Genomic DNA, 16670 nt, shown 5'->3' with positions numbered 1-16670 from the left:
TGAAATAACTTTTATGCTTTAAAAGGTTTACTAATTATGTACTCATGGAGAGATCCAAAGTTTGTTTACATCCGTAAGAAAAAAGTGTTCGGAATTTGTGAATTTCAAGGGTCAAATTTTTTCTTCAAAAACTTGATATAAAAGTTAAAATTTGTAGTTTTCCGATTCAGCATTCGAAAGATCGCAAGAAAAGCCTTCAAATGAAGGTAAAGGCGAATCATTTAGTTCAATTATCGATTTGCTATGATTTTTTGAGGCCGATCTGTAAACTGTTCCGAATATGAGGGATGACTGTACTATTTAACAAAACCCGCAGTGATGGAATTTAGCTGGAGACGTCAGCTATTGTTGAACACTTCGAGTTTTGTGAAAAAGTTAAAATTAGCCTGAGAATAAGCAAAACAGTTCAAACTGCCAAAATGCTTATCCGCAATTTCCTCGTGTTGCTCCAGATATGTTCAACAATTTTCAATTGAAATATGATGCATTGCTACCAAAGTTCACTCTTACGACCTTTCGTTAAGTTCTAAGAAAAATGAAACCTTTCAAAGAACGCTAGGGAAGGACAACTTCACGGCGATTGGTAATGACATTACGAGGCGCTAATGGTGACAGGTTAAAGACTCTCGGTGTGCATGTCAGAATCACATTCATCGTGAACGCGCGCGCGGGTCTTTGTTCCCCTCAACATCATATCGACGCTGTCGTACTATCTTGTCGCATGTCGCTTTTTGACGTTCCGAGAAAAATGTGTTTTAATGTTTTAACTTGAATAAACAAAAACGAGAGCACGCAATGTAAACAATAACAAACACGTTTTGTTTGGTTGAAAATTCAGTGAATTGTCCTGAAGTATTGTTGAACTTGGTTGCGGAGTCCCGAGTCATAATTACAAATCTGGAGTTTTTTTTAAAAGGTCCAATAAACCAAATTTTTAGTTTTTGCTTTTTGGCTGTTTCAAAAACACCCAAAAATCAAAAACTGGAAGTTTGGTTTATTGGACCTTTTAAAAAAAAAATGCTCCAGAAATGTTTACGGTAGTCGAGCTTGTACTTGTGTCTAACGCGTTCTGACCTGAAATTTCGTTGCCCTTTGTCGCACTTACATTAATTTTCAGGATGTGTCAAGATAGCACGACAAGATTGAAAATTCTTTCATATGAAAAGTGACAACAATGCTCGGCGTTTTTTCGTTTTCTATTGAATATCTCAGGATTGAAATTGAATTGTGGGGATCTGTGAAGGTCAAAAGGTGAGGCGTTGTGAGCTGCACAAAATGGCATTCTTAACTCAATTTGGCCCAAAATCGACGTGCGGCAAGTTAGCACGACAGCGACGATATTTTCTTCGTTCCTTCAACCTTGCCTGATGCAATTGCTTTTCAGCCCTCTGGTTGATAGTTGATTGTATTATGTTACACGTTGATTCGTTCTTCTTCTTCGCCTCCACGGTGGAATCCAATACTCGCGCCACCAATTATACAATCTCGTGCTACGACGTCCACCACTGCGGTTAAATGCCAGCCCCTTATTAGTGTGATGATTATTTTAAATGATATACGCCTAGAAGATTAACCCTACTATTAACTTAGTTATGTCCTTCGAGCATGAATCGGTACACAGCAAAAAATGCATAAATAAGCTTTTCCTTTTTCATTGATTTTGGGATTATTTTAGAACATTAAAAGTTATAAATTCTGTAACATTATTCAGACAGGTTGAACCACTTTTCAGTCTTCGACAAAGTTGTTTCCTGGAACAAGAACTGTAAGCTTATTAGTTTGGCTAACAAATCTTTTGAAATTGCATTATAGTCCATTAAAGTACTCTAAATATTTTTTCTCTTCCATATCATCCACAGAAAAATCCACACCTCGTGCGGTGACTACTGCTGTCGGAAGAAGAAATTCAACCGCTCGATCGACCCCAGCATCCAGAACGCAGTTGCCGCAGCGGTTCGTCATAATTCGTTCGCGCCTCCGGCATCCCGCGTCCAGGTGACGGACCCTCGACCGACCTTGGCGTCATCGTCGTCGCACATTCCCAAGCTGGCATCACGCTGGCGACGAACCTGCGAAGGTGGCACCATAGTGGACGTACGTATCAACCGAAGCAATTCTTGTGCGCGGGGAAAAATCTAATGAATTCTGCCGGACTGCTGATGGTCATCACCGGGGCTATGAAAATATTTGCAAAACGGTTTGTGTAGGTTGGCTCGGGACGTCAGTGCAGGACCGCGTTCTCAAAAAACAATAAAATACTTGAAATGCTTTTCATTAGACACGAGCATATTTGAGCTGACAGCGAGTTGATGGCTCATGGTACACGGAAATCTGATGTTATCTAGCGTAGAATGTTGATGAAGCTAATGTGGTTTTATAGTTGCTTGATTATTGGACGCTCTTCCCTTGTAAATAAAAATAGTAACTTTTTTTTTTCAAAGATTTTTTTTGGTAATTTGAAATAAACGTTAGTACAATTTGTTATCACCAAAACTTCAAAATATATTGCGATAAATTATATAATTCTTAAGAATTTTACAATTCGTATTATATTTTTTATTAGGATGATTTTTTGTCCATTCATTCCTTATGACAAAATAAACCATTTTTCAAAATTATGTTTTTTCATACTATTTAGCTGGCTGGGCATACAACATGGGCATTTCGCCGTCGTCGTGCGTCGCTTTTTGACGTTCCGAGAAAAACGTGTTTTAACGTTTGACCTTGAATAAGCAAAAACGGAAGCACGCAATGTAAACAATAACAAACACGTTTTGTTTGGTTGACCATTCTGTGCATTTTCCCGAAGTTTGGTTGAAGTTTGATGACGAGGTTCCGAGTTATAATTACAATTGTTTGCGGTAGTCGAGCTCGTACCTGTGCCAAACTCGTTCTGACCTGAAATCCCTTTGGCCAATTGTCGCACTTACATCAATTTTCAGGGAGTGACAAGATTGAAACTTCTTCCATATGAAAAGTGACAAAAATGCACGGAGTTTTTTCGGTTTGTATTAAATATCTCAGGGTTGAATCCGAATTTGGGGGATCTGTGGAGGTCAAAAGGTGAGGCATTGTGAGCTGCACAAAATGGCGTTCTTAACTCAATTTGGTTGCAAGTATCTTAAGAAGCAATTTTGTTATAGGTTCGGTGTCTTCGGCAAAGTTGTAGGTTTGGTTAAGAAATTTAAAAATGGTAGGGTAGAGTAGTCATCAATGAGACACGGGGAACAATGATAAAATGGCTCTCACAAGACGTAGTTTCAACCAATCAGGCTCATATTTGGGGGAAAGGTGTGTCTACTAGATACACGTCTGCCATAATAGTGGCTTTGGTTATGGACGCTCCCTTGCAAAGTTATACATACATGTTTGATTCTGGGGTGTAAAAGTAAATTATAACTAAAAATTACATTTTCGCTCATAGACTGCCATTAACACAAAAACTAATATTTCTCCAAATTTCTTTCGTCATTTCACGGGACATTAGTTGGGCTACAATGTCCTTTCATTAGGTTTGGCCAAAATTTAAAATATACCCAGAATCCAGGGCTGTCTCATTGTTCCCCACTCATTTTAGCCCATGGGTAACAATGAGACACTTTGATTTTTCTTCATTAAACTTTTCAAAATCTATGGAAATCTTTCAAAACATGAATTGGAAGTGAATTTTGGCATATTTAGTGAGTTTGAACTTCATTTAACCAAAAATATAAAGTTATTTGGTAAAATATAAGGATTTTACAAAATTTAAATACTTTTTAGTATAACTGTTGTTATTTGAAGTTTCAGGTTGGCAAAATTGCTTTAGAATGTTCAAGGCAAGTCACCTGCAATGGAACAATACAAAATATGATGTTTTACTAGAAAAGTATTGATTTTCGTAGAGTGTCTCATTGTTCCCCACCTGTCTCATTGTTCCTGCCAAGTGCGTCTACAATGAGACAGTTGAATAACTCTGGGTGTAGAGGTCGGATCGATCTCATATTTTGGTCAATGTTAGAACACATTAAAAGAAAGAAAATGCAACAAAAAGCTCTTTAAAACATGCTAATGAAAAAAATACAAAAACCGTTGAAGTTTAAAAACCAAAAGTGTCTCATTGATGACTACCCTACCCTACTCGGTTTCTTTTTCCAATTTTTCTGTTTTATTTTTTATTACTTAAATTTAAATTCCCATTTTAGACTCTCATTTTTAAAATATTTACTAAGGGAACTAAAAAGGACATCTTTTGTTTTAGAGCAAGGGTGCCCAATGTTTTTGGAAGGCGGGACATGTTTGAACTTCACATGAGCTTGCAAGCCTTATGTGAATAATTGTTTATTTCTAAAAATTACGTTATTCCAATCTTTTAAAAAATCTATCAGTTGGAGTTTATTGAATATTATGGACATTGTCGACATTTAAAAATTAGAGAACAAAAAATAAAGGTTTCAAACAGCTTGATCAAATGGTTCAATTGTTTCAAATTTATTTAAATTGACTAAACCTGAAAATGACAAAAATGATTATTCATGCACTTTTCATTGCATTTTTCATGTTTCAACAAACATTGACGTTTTATAAAATCTTTGTAAGAATTTTATATAGAACGCTCTGATTAAGGAGAATCGTCATTTAACAAATATAACGACAATAAAATAAATATCTTTTGAACAGAACTTTTTCAGATTTTTTTTTATGGGAAAAAGTATTTTTAAGAACACAAACTTTAAAAAAGGCGTTTTTTAATTTATAAATAAAGAGAACTAAAATATTCTTTTGAAAGCAACAATTGTTCTACCAATTTCAATAAATTTCGGTCTGCCTGATTGAGATATTGAGACACTTAGGTTCGTAAATCAAATGTCATGAGTTCAAATCCCGAGGTGGAAGGTTTTTATGTGCAAAAAAAGTTTGAGGCCCAGCCAATGGTGCGTAATGACTTTTTAATTCATATGGATTCTGTATTTTTTCTATCTTTGCAGTTTTCTACTCTAGTAAAATTTGAACGTTTCATAACCCAAAAACTAAAAAGGTTTGCAAAAAAAAGCTTAACATTAACCTTTATTTTAAAGAATTAAAAAATAACTTAAAAGATGGGCCATTTTACACAATCAATTGAAATAGGTCAGCGGGCCAAAAAAAACACTAAATTTAAAATTTCATGCCAAATATTTTAAATTATTGAACAAAATACATTATGGTTATAACAGTTATGCTTGCGATTAAGATTGTGAAAATTTCAAGGAATATATGAAATATTTCTTTTACTGAAATATGTATCACACCTTTTTCGACCTGCTGTCTTAAAAACTTAAATTGGTAATAAGGTACCGCTTTTGAATATTTTTTTTACTTAATTACGCATAAAATTAAGGCTCTTTAGAAACTGAGCAGTTCTCTAGGATTTCGGTCATTCGATTTTTTTTTGTATTTTTTAATCCGGCTGAAACTTTTTTGGTGCCTTCGGTACACCTTAAGAATTTCTATATTTCGCCCTTTTAAAATGTTAGTCTTGGTTTAAAAATTTTCAAAATATTGTTTTCGGAAAGATCGGAAAATTTCACAAATGTTTCATATATTAATATTGAAAATCGGACCATTAGTTGCTGAGATATCGACATTGAAAAATGGTGGGCTGTTTGTGTGAGACTTAAAAAACATCAATTTTCCTGTTTTTAAACCTTAGCATTGCAATATCTCAGCAACTAAAGGTCGTATCAACAAAGTCCGATAAAGCAAAATATAGAGAATTTTCTCAGCTTTTCATGTGCACTAATTTAAAAAAATGAAAAACTGCGACTATTTTGAAAAAAGTTACATAAAAATGGCTATAACTTGAAAACGGTGCACTTTATCAAAATTTTACTAAAGTACTTTTTGATTGCAAATTCAATTTTACATCAAAAAATGAAGTTGAAAAATTTTTGCGACCAATATTTCGATTTTTTGAAAAAAATAGTATTGATTAAAAAATTTATACTCGGTCAATGATTTTTTGCACAACCTGGAAATTTCTGAAAAGTTAGCTTTTTATGTCTTCTAAAACATATCAAAAAATAAAACAAAAATTAAAAATAGTGTTTTTTTTGCAAATCAAGTTTTAGTTATAAAAAGTTAAATAAAAAAATCACCAAATTTTTTTTACCGTGTACCATTTTTTTTCCAGTATAGTCCAAATCCATACGTACAACTTTGCCGAAGACACCAAATCGATCAAAAAATTTCTTCAAAAGATACAGTTTTTTGAATTTTCATACATCATTTTTGTATGGACAGCTGCCAAATTTGTATGGAAAATTATATGGACAAACTAATGATGCAAAATGGCTTCATTGGGCATACCAAAGGCACCAAAAAAGTTTCAGCCGGATTAAAAAATAAAAAAAATTAAAATTGAAGAAAAAAGACCGATTTCGTAGAGAATTGCTCAACTATAAACGTCTAACTGCTGATATGCCAGCATTAGGTGCCAGATGGAATTATATACTGTTTCTCTAAGGGTTAAATCCTGCATTAAAAATGAACTTTTCTCAAATAACTTTTAAGATATGCTTTGGCCTTAATCTTTATTTTTTATCGTTTATTGTTTTTATTAAAAAAGTTAAGCTTATTTGTCACAGAGTTTTATTCAATTTTAATTTAAGAAGATAGGTACTGTAAACCGGGGTGAGATTGATAGCCAGGGTGACACTGATAGGTTGAAGATATTTTTTTTTGCAAAATTAAAAAAAACATGAATTGAAAACAGGCGGAATGGAATAGATTCATACTGATCATGGTAGAGATGTGTTCAAATTACCCTAGGATTAAAATTTCAACAAATTTAAAATAAATAAATAAATTTAGTCGACTTTAATTATTATAGATGTAAGTGATCTCAAATTTTCATGTTTTTTCGCATTGAAAGTGAGTTTTAATCGGAAATCGATCTGCATTATCGGATTCTTTGGATATTTTTAAACTAAAAGAGACTAACAAAAAAAAAGCACCCGCTTTTTGACAGCTCGCCATTTCTTGTTTGTGTGCCTGAATTTGTTTGCAGAAACGTCAGTCTGCATACATTTTGCTTTGTTTGCGAGTTTGCCGCTAACAAGTTTGCGCGTTTGGCAATCCGTCAAACACAAAAAAGTGCCAGTTTGTTTGATTAATAGGCATTTTTAAAGATACAATTTTCTAAGTTACTTTAAAAAATTTTGAAATTGGGTTTGGTGACAACAAAAATTGATATTTTATGACAAATTCAACTTCTAATGATTGTAGATTAAACTTGGATTTTTTTATTACTTAATCTATTATTTTGAAAAATGTAATTAAAAGTTAATAAACATAGTTAAACAAACATGTAACTGTCATTTTATCAAATAAAATATGTAACCTTACGGTATAACTGTAACTGTAAAAGTGTAAAGCCGCTCACCCAAATTGACATCAAAGTGAAACAATTTTCACATCTCGTATCAAACCATTAAAAAAACAACACTCAAAATGACACTGCCAGTGGAATCGCACACAGACACAGTCATTTTCAATTGTGGTGCGATTTTCCATGAGGGGTGCGGAGGTGGGAGGGGGTTCCCTTTTTTCGTTTGATGCTGCCTGATGATGCCCTCCGGCGAGCCAAAAGTCAGGATATGAACGTCCTCATCAGGAACCGAATTCCAACGCCATGATTTCCCCTACACCGTTGGCAGCTCTGGTTGTATAGTCTTGTTGGCAGTCAGGACGTCATCATCAGCCCAGGGGGAGGGGGGCAGAGACACGTGGAATGCTAATTTATATTCGTTCTTTCTGCTGTTTCTTTTTCATTTCGTCTAGCAAATTGCAATTTCAAGCGTACGGGACAGCAACGGCAGTGGACAACGGAGCGGAACCCACAGCCAACACCAGAACCTCCGGCAGTCCGGCGGTGGTCACTTCCAGCTTCCGTGGCTGTATCGGGTGATTTTAATTGAAAAGGAGCTCACAATTTGCGCCGGCACGTTAATCCACCCGAGCGTGCTGCTCACCACTGCAGTCTGCGTGATAAAGTAAGTGTTGGAGGTTTCTCGTACACGACTCTAGTCCGGTAGTTTGTAGTTCGGGAACGGGAGGGCCTCCCATCAGGCTGAGTTGTTGTTATTGGATTGCGTACCTGTACCAGTTGGGAAGATGACCAGAAGCGTTTAGAGAGTTGCAGAGACTTTTAATTTGGCTTGGGTTGTTACCAGGTAACATTTTTCCTTCTCTCGTTGAGGAGATGTACAGGTTGCAGGAATGCAAAGTATTGAAGGGTCTGTCTGCAAACGCTATATCTTTGCGATAAGTGTCGTGAGAGGTACTGTAACGAAAATTGAAATTTTCCTTGACTTGAAATTGGAGGTTTGGTGCTATTTTATGGATTCAATTGAGCATGAGCATGAGCATGAGAGACCACCCATGGTTGTCCTTCTCCGTTGCTGAACAGGACCGTAATATCCTATAAATACAACCGACCATACGCTTGAACGATCTTATGGTGTTTCCCTTATCAACAGCATGTATGAATGCGCTGAAAAGATAAAACATCAAGATCATTAAAACTAGATCTGAAGCAAATAGGTAACAGTCATTGGCCACCAACGGCGCCCGCCATGTCAGTTTGTAGATCTCGGGGGATTGGGACGGGAATGTTAGTAAGCATAGGTTGCTTTTATGGATTCAATTTAAAAAAAAATCTAAGTAGTAATTTGGAAAATGAAATATTTTTCGGATTTTGAAATACTTTTTAAATGATATGGACTGTTGAAAGCTTTAAGACTTATTTTAAGTTTATTGATTAATTTTTTTTGTCAAGTGTAGCTTTTTAAATTATTAAATTAACTGATTTGATATTCTTCAAACATGCTGAAAAGGTGTTTTCTTATATTTTTTTCACCATTTTCTTTTCAAATCAGTTCCAAGCCGTGTAACTTCACTAGCAGCACAAACATTCCGCAATCATTACCACCACAATGCGGGAAAATGTAGAACAAACAGCATTTTTTTTCGTTGTTCCTTCAACACGCTGCCATACGAAAATTTGTCTTTCCTCTCTGCGCAGTTATAATTAAAAAAGTTTGAATTGCGTTGTTGAGCAGTACTCTAAAATAGGACCCACTGAGAACTGCCGACCAGAGTGCTAGTGGTTAGGATAAAAAAAAACCCCTCCGCAAGTCAAACCAAACCGAGAAAAAACAATTCCAAACCGAAATTCGCTCTCTCTCAAACACTTTTGACTTTCCGCCTGGAGCAACCCACCCTCCCCTATCCTACAGGGGGTGAGAGCTGCCCGGGAAACAAAAAGCGATTCGTTCCTCTAAAATTATATTTACTTTCTCTCAACCTGTGAATCGTACTGCTAAATTGCATACGAAATTGTTTTCCTCCGCTCTCTCTCTCTCTCTCAGTTGTCCACCATCACCCCTCCCTCCTTTAGCGACTGAGTTTTATCCCAGTCCCCGCCCCCCCTCACACAAGGTCGCGGCTTTTGCTGGTGTTGCTCCTCGAGGGCTAGTGAGAAAATCGCGGAACCAAGAGCCAGTTTGCTTCCACTGGATTACGGAATGGGCACGGAGGCACTGTGGAAAATTTATAAATAATCTGTGCAGGAATAATTAAGCATAGTTCAAAATCAATACACAGAGATTCTCTTATATATTAGTCATAAGATTCAATATTCTTAGGTTTTGTTTTAATTCCCCTATTGAAATTTTTTTCAAAAGTTCATGGTAAAAAAATATCATTTTTTTCAAATTTTTTGATAAGGCTATAACAAACAAGATATTAAAAAATATAAGACAAAAAATTAACGGTTTACAATTAACAAAACAAAACAGATTCGCGTACAAGTATAGTCATTCCACATAATATTCGGAACACCCACAAAATAGGAGCACTTTGATGGTAATTTGTCGATAGGATGTCAAGTACACCTTTTTTTCGATACTTTCTTTACATACTGCATTTCAAGAGTATTTCATCAAGAGCAGAAAACCACAGCATAGGTGGATGAAATCATGATTTTTCAAAACTAATGCATAAGAAGCGATTACAAAATTGTTGAAAAATTGTTAACTTCCTTGGATGTAAAAAAAGATTGAAAGGAAAAAGGGTTAAAGTGGGGAAAAATATGAAACGGACAAATGTTGTTCGAAAAGAGTTCTTAAATGGGACAAAGTCTTAATGCAAACATTTAAATAATACTTCATATGTACTTTTGTATCTTTTTGTCTGTTCCAAATGAGCAATTAATTTAAAAGTTGTCTTAGATAAAGCTCTGATGCAATCAAAGAATATTCAAATAATTCTATCATAAAATATTATTCTTGTTTAAGTGATATACGTGCAGAATTTTCCATTCGTTCAATTAACATTTCTTGGATAGTTTTAGAAAACTCCAGGATATTTTAAAATTCTTAAATAAATAATTTTTTTTTATTTTATGTTTTTTTTGTGACATTTTTTTTATTCTTTTAAACATGAACAGTTCTTTCAACAGCTTTTTGAAAAAAAAAAATAGTTATTAAATTTATATTTTTATTCTTTTTGATAAGTTTATTTTTGATTGCTTTTTCCATTCAGAAAAAAAATAGAAAAAAAACTTTAAGTAGTTTTAAAGTTTTTATTGAAAATTTCAGCATATTTATAAATTCATTCTAAGTGAATTTTACGATTTATTCGAATATTAGCAGTTCTTTTAGAACTTCCAGGGGAAAAGTTTAAGATTGGATATTTATCTTAGAATATTATATTTCTCAGTATTATTTTTTTCCTGTTCCTGGATAAACTTTGTGTGATTAATATAAATTACTTTTAAAGGCAGCTGAGAACATGTTTTCAGGGCTGCGGAGCCGGGTCATATTTCAAGCGACACAAACTCCGACTCCGACTCCGGCTTTCTGGGATTAGCCGACTCCGACTCCGACTCCGGCTCCGGCTTTCAGATTCAACCGACTCCGACTCCGACTCCGGCTCCGCCCCACCAACTCTAGCCGACTCCGACTTCGAAATTGTTATTTTTTAGTGATCATTAAAAGAAAGCTGGCCTTAATGATTGATTTAACATATCAATTCAATTTGTTCACTTTTAAGTTGACCTTTATAAGAAGCACAGTGACTATCATAGTCACCTTGTATTTTTAAATAACAATTTAAAACGAAACTATTTTTTAAACCTGAAATTTAAAGACGTACATGGACATCACGCCAAGGCTGAAGAAGTTTATTATTACAAATCAATGTATCTAAAAAAATCTTCGTGGAAGGACACTTAAGGGGTCCTTTTCAAATATCCGTGACCTAGAAAAAATTTTAGCCTCGTAATTTTGGGTTTTTTTGAATTTTTATTTTTTTTTATATATTTAAAAGGAGGCACGCGATAATTCTTGCATCTTCACCTAAAACGAAGCTTTATGAATGGTCGTGCGCCTCCATGAAAATATATGAAAAAACTTAGGATGGGATAAAAAACAAAAACCACAGGATAAATATTTTATAGGTCACGGATATTTTTTTTATCTTGAAATTCTGTCCTATCCTGAAATCTTGAGATTTGTTCAACGATAATTTGCAACAATATCAAAATAGTTTGCCTGAGGATGAACATTCTCAGATTTTAGTAGAGAAATAGTAAAAATTAAGATAATCGATATATTTAATATATTTAACATATTCAATGATGATTTCAAAATTAGTTGCAACTTTTTTTATATTCGATGTCAGTTTGAAATATTTTAAGCGCGACACTTTTATTTTTTTGTACAAAGTTATAAATAAAATGCGCATGTTGAGTTCCAAGTAATAGATTGTTAGAATCGTTAGAAGAGTTATCCAGTCAGTGATTTTTTTAAATAGTGATTATTATTTATATTTTTTATGTACCTCGTTACTTTTTTCCTGAACATTGGTTTACTTAAGACCACCAAGACATTAGCTATCGCGGTATAAGATGACTATGTGTGTACTTTTTTCAGAAAGAACTAGATTTAATTTGGTCAAATTTGAGTTTAAAGGGTACATAAATATTGGCAAAAGGATGCAGTCAAAAATCAATTTAACATTTCTGACTACAAAACCAATATTTTTTTTTGAGTTATGATGATACGGCATACTTGGGTAAGAGCTGATTAACAGGTTATCATTTAGTGATCTCTAAAAAAAATAAAAATGGCAACGCAGCGCATGCAACTTGAAAAAAAATATAAGAAGTTTTGTAAATTAATTTGGTTTAAAGCAAATACTTAAAAATAAACATAATTTTTGTTGAATTTATGCTAACTCCGACTCCGACTCCAACTCCGGGTAATCAGACATTTTCGGCTCCGACTCCGACTCCGACTCCAGCTAATAAAATTTAGCCGACTCCAACTCCAACTGTTCGAGTTTTTACGACTCCGACTCAGACTCCACAGCCCTGCATGTTTTAACTTGAATATTTTTTCCAAAGGTTTTATATTTTTTTCAAAATTAATTTATTTCTGTATCAGTAATATTTCGGATCTTTCTAAACAATACATTCTTGTTAAAGTAATGTTTTCGTGAGCCTTTCGCTTCATTTTCACAAAAAAAATATTAGAAAGATTCTGAATGGATCTTTTTTGGAAATTTTTGTATACGTTCTAAGTGATTTATTCTTGTTCGATGGTAATAATCAACTTGATTTTTAGGCCAATTTTGCATAAGAATGACCTTTTGGACTATTGATGTTGCTCATGTACTGCTTATATGAGGGGATTTTTCGAAAATAAAAAACAAATCATATTTTTTTCGAAAAACTTGTTTGTAAAATTTTATTAACTCGTGAAAAATCCATACAAACATGATTATATATGTTTTTTTTTGGTTTTGTTCTCTCTACAACTTTGTAAAACGTTGTTACATTCTTAAATATATCTTGCAAAGTTACAAAAACACGTATTTTAAAATGAAGTATTCTGGGTTATTTCAGATTTGAAAAGAATATAAAATGATACATAAAATGGCATGTCTCAAGATTTTTGACAGTTGAGTTACAGGAAATGGCCACGATTTAAAAACTATTTTTATTTATTTTTTCGAGAGCAATTCTCTGAGATTTCGGTCATTTGATTTTTTTTGTATTTTTTGATCCGGCTGAAACTTTTTTGGTGCCTTCGGTATGTTAACTGGCAGCCCTGTGAGCAAGATGTTAGCATTTTCAGTGACGGGTATATTTTTGACAGTTGGTTTTTTGTTTATGTCGCGGCATCTGATGTTTGTGTTCATTGCTTGTTTACGCTTCAATCACTCCAGTCGCAAATAAATTGCTCTTCAGTTTCAAGCTACAAAACCCTGTTTTTTCTGCTGTACCTGCTGTGGTGGCAATACGGTATGCCAAAGAAGCCATTTTGCATCATTAGTTCGTTCATATAATTTTCCATGCAAATTTGGTAGCTGTCCATACAAAAATGATATGTGGAATCTCAAAAATTTGTATCTTTTGAAGGAATTTTTTGATCGATTTGGTGTCTTCGGCAAAGTTGTAGGTATGAATATGGACTACATTGAAAAAAATGATACACGGTTGAAAAAAATTGGTGATTTTTTATTTAAATTTTTGTCACTAAAACTTGATGTGCAAAAAAATACTATTTTTTTTAATTTTTGATATATTTTAGAAGACATCAAATGCCAACTTTTCAGAAATTTCCAGAATGGGCAAAAAATCTTAGACCGAGTTATGATTTTTTGAATCAATACTACAGATTTTTTCAAAAAATCGAAAAATTGGTCACAAAAGTTTTTCAACTTCATTTTTCGATGTAAAATCGAATTTGCAATTAAAAAGTACTCTAGTGAATTTTTGATAAAGTGCACCGTTTTCAAGTTATAGCTATTTTTAGGTAGCTTTTTTGAAAATAGTCGCAGTTTTTCATTTTGTTAAATTAGTGCTTATGTTTGTCCACCTTTGGAATAAATATTTTTGAATAGCTGAGAAAATTCTCTACATTTTGCTTTATTGATCTTTGTTGATACGACCCTTAGTTGCTGAGATATTGTCATGCAAAGGTTAAAACAGGAAAATTGATGTTTTCTTAATTTCACCCAAACAACCATCATTTTCTAATGTCGATATCTCAGCAACAATGGTCCGATTTACAATGTTAAAATATGAAACATCCGTGAAATTTTCCGTTCTTTTCGAAAACAATATTTTCAAAATTTTTAAATCAAGACTTACATTTCAAAAGGGCATAATATTGAGTTTTTGGCCCGTTTGAAATGTTTGTTTTGATTTTAAATATTGTTTTCGAAAAGATCGAAAAAAATAATAAAAAAAGGAAGTTCAATTTGGGGAATTTTATTTAAAGTTTAAAAGTAAAAATATGTATTTCTTTGGAAATGTTTGATCTAATATAAAAATCATGGATAAATGTCAAAGATAAAAATAAAATTTAATGAAACCCCTTTTTACTATCAGTGCCTTCCCTTCCGAAAATTGTTCCGGCGGAAAAGCGCTTTCGAGTACGCGGGAAAATTCTGGCTGGCTGGCTAGCTCGCTTGGCTTTGCTTTTCATTATTTTCGCTCCCTAAATTGGCTCGGGGGCTCAAGTGCTGTGCATACACACTCTCTCTATTTCCTCGCGAGCACCTAACTCACGGGGCCAAGATCCCCCATGGATATTATGTGGGTGGGTGGGGGGAGGATTTTTATGCTCGTTGGTTTGGCCAACAGGTTTATAATGAATCTTTTTTCAACACCCCCTTGGAGCTTAGTTCGCGGAGGATTATTTTGAAATTATTATAGTTTAGGGTTTTTTTACGATGAGCAAACATTTGAAGCAGTCTCTTCTGAGATATGTAAAAGGTATGCAATGTTGAAGAAATTTTAATTATTTGTAAATATACTAAAACCTGCAAGAAGAAGAGTAAATTGCTTAAAAAGTCAAGTACAAATTTAAGGACTCACGTTTCACCATGTCCAAGCTGGACAAAGGACCAGCAAGAAACAACCCCCTTCAGCAGAGCAGATCGCAAATAATTAAAACACAAAGTGAACTTGTTGACGAGAGAGTCCGGGCAGGACGAAAAGTGCTCGAGGAAGTTAAATTTTAATTTTGATTCCCCCACGTTGGAAAGTGGCGACCAGTCGCAACAGCGAACAAACACAAAACCTTGAAGAAGTGCAGTGGCGTGCGGGTTGAAACGTCAAGGGGTCCCCTCTCAAAGTCAAGGGCTCTTGGCATTCGATTCAAGAGTGGAATGTGTCTGGTCATTGGTCATTTGTGACATTGAAACAACAACCAACGCCCATGTTCAAGTGGTCAGCAATATTGCAACAATGCTGCCGGAGCGGAACTCTTCGTTTTGTACAAATTTCCTGGCTGTGTCTGGTACAGAGGTTCAGAATACGGTCCAAATGTGCCACGTGTGCAATGTCAGAGGGATACTGTGGGGTTCGGGAGGCTCTTGTTTCACGGTTACAGGCAGTGTTGCCAGAAAAGTTTTTTTTATGAAAAAAATGAAAATATTTAGGCTATTCAGGTGGGGCCAGGCAATGCCCAATAACCTCGGAATCTCTGTGATTCTGAAATGGGTCATTGGAAGCAGCGTGAAGGCTGTTACAAATTAATACCTGGGACTGAGCTAAGCCGTATCGGCGTAAGCCAAGTCTGATTAAGACTATACTTTTCCATAATTTCGCTGCCGGCCAGTGAGAAAAGAACCGCCAACAATGCGACTTCGTCACTGTCACAAACAATGGAACCTTGGTCACGTTTTGGCTGCACAAGCTAAACGCTGAACATTGGTAGATGTCCTCTTTTGACCACCACAATCCACCCTACGAGAACTTCCGGCCAACACCCCGAAAAATGCGCACCGGATGACGGTTTGCCTGACTATGTCCGTTGTTGTTCGTGGTGCACGATGACACTTTCCAAAGGTCAGAAGTTGCGTGCTATTTTGCGGTTTTTTTCATAAATGCACGTATAATAGGGTTGGGTTAAAACAAGCCCTGCAGGGTTATCCCTTTGTTGGGAGGTAGGACTCGGTGCGGAAAATTTATCCAACCAACCTTCCCAGTAGCTCTGGAAAACGTTACCAACCGGAAAGTAATAATGACTTTTTCCTCTACCGTTTTGTTTCTCTGGAACTCACTTGGATCCCCCACTATTTGCCTCTAATGACAGTATCCCCGAAGAGGATCTCACTTTTCTTCCATAACAATCTCTTTCCCATTAACACCTTTTTCGAGTCTATGTGTGGGGAAAGGACACCCCCGAAAAGAGCAATTCTCTGCCAAAACCGGAAATGGATTTTATTTGTATTTTTTGATTTGGCTCAAACTTTGTGGGGGCCTTCCCTATGACCAAATAAGCTTTTTTGTGTCATTGGTTCACCCATACAAGTCTCCATACAATTTTGGCAGCTGTCCATACAAAAATGGTATGTAAATATTCAAACAGCTGTAACTTACTAGTGAATTTTCTGATCAATTTGGTGTCTTCGGCAAAGTTGTAGGTATTGTTGAGGACTTTTGAGAAAAAAAATAGGTACACGGAAATTTTTTTTTGCAGATTTTTTAATCAACTTTTTTTTACTAAAACTCTAAAAAAGTATTTTGAAACATTTTTAAACATATTTAAAACAAGACTAGCATTTTAAATGGGCGTAATATTCAATGTTTGGCCCTTTCAAAATATTAGTCTTGATTTTAAAATTTTCAAAAT

The 16670-nt window shown here is 34.8% G+C and overlaps 1 protein-coding gene across 3 annotated transcripts in view; it reads left to right on the top strand.

The window, feature by feature from the left end:
• LOC120423262 (uncharacterized) overlaps window positions 1-16670 on the top strand; it is an 88843-nt gene that overhangs the window by 50601 nt on the left and 21572 nt on the right. For all 3 annotated transcript variants that reach the window (XM_052707804.1, XM_052707803.1, XM_052707802.1), the window contains exons 4-5: window positions 1860-2094; window positions 7801-8012. In XM_052707804.1, coding sequence (XP_052563764.1) covers window positions 1860-2094; window positions 7801-8012 — 447 coding nt within the window. The remainder of the gene's footprint in view (window positions 1-1859; window positions 2095-7800; window positions 8013-16670) is intronic.

This window comes from Culex pipiens, chromosome 2, assembly GCF_016801865.2.
Source record: "Culex pipiens pallens isolate TS chromosome 2, TS_CPP_V2, whole genome shotgun sequence".
In the NCBI taxonomy this organism is placed as follows: domain Eukaryota; kingdom Metazoa; phylum Arthropoda; class Insecta; order Diptera; family Culicidae; genus Culex; species Culex pipiens.
This window is presented reverse-complemented; position numbering and strand designations above follow the sequence as displayed.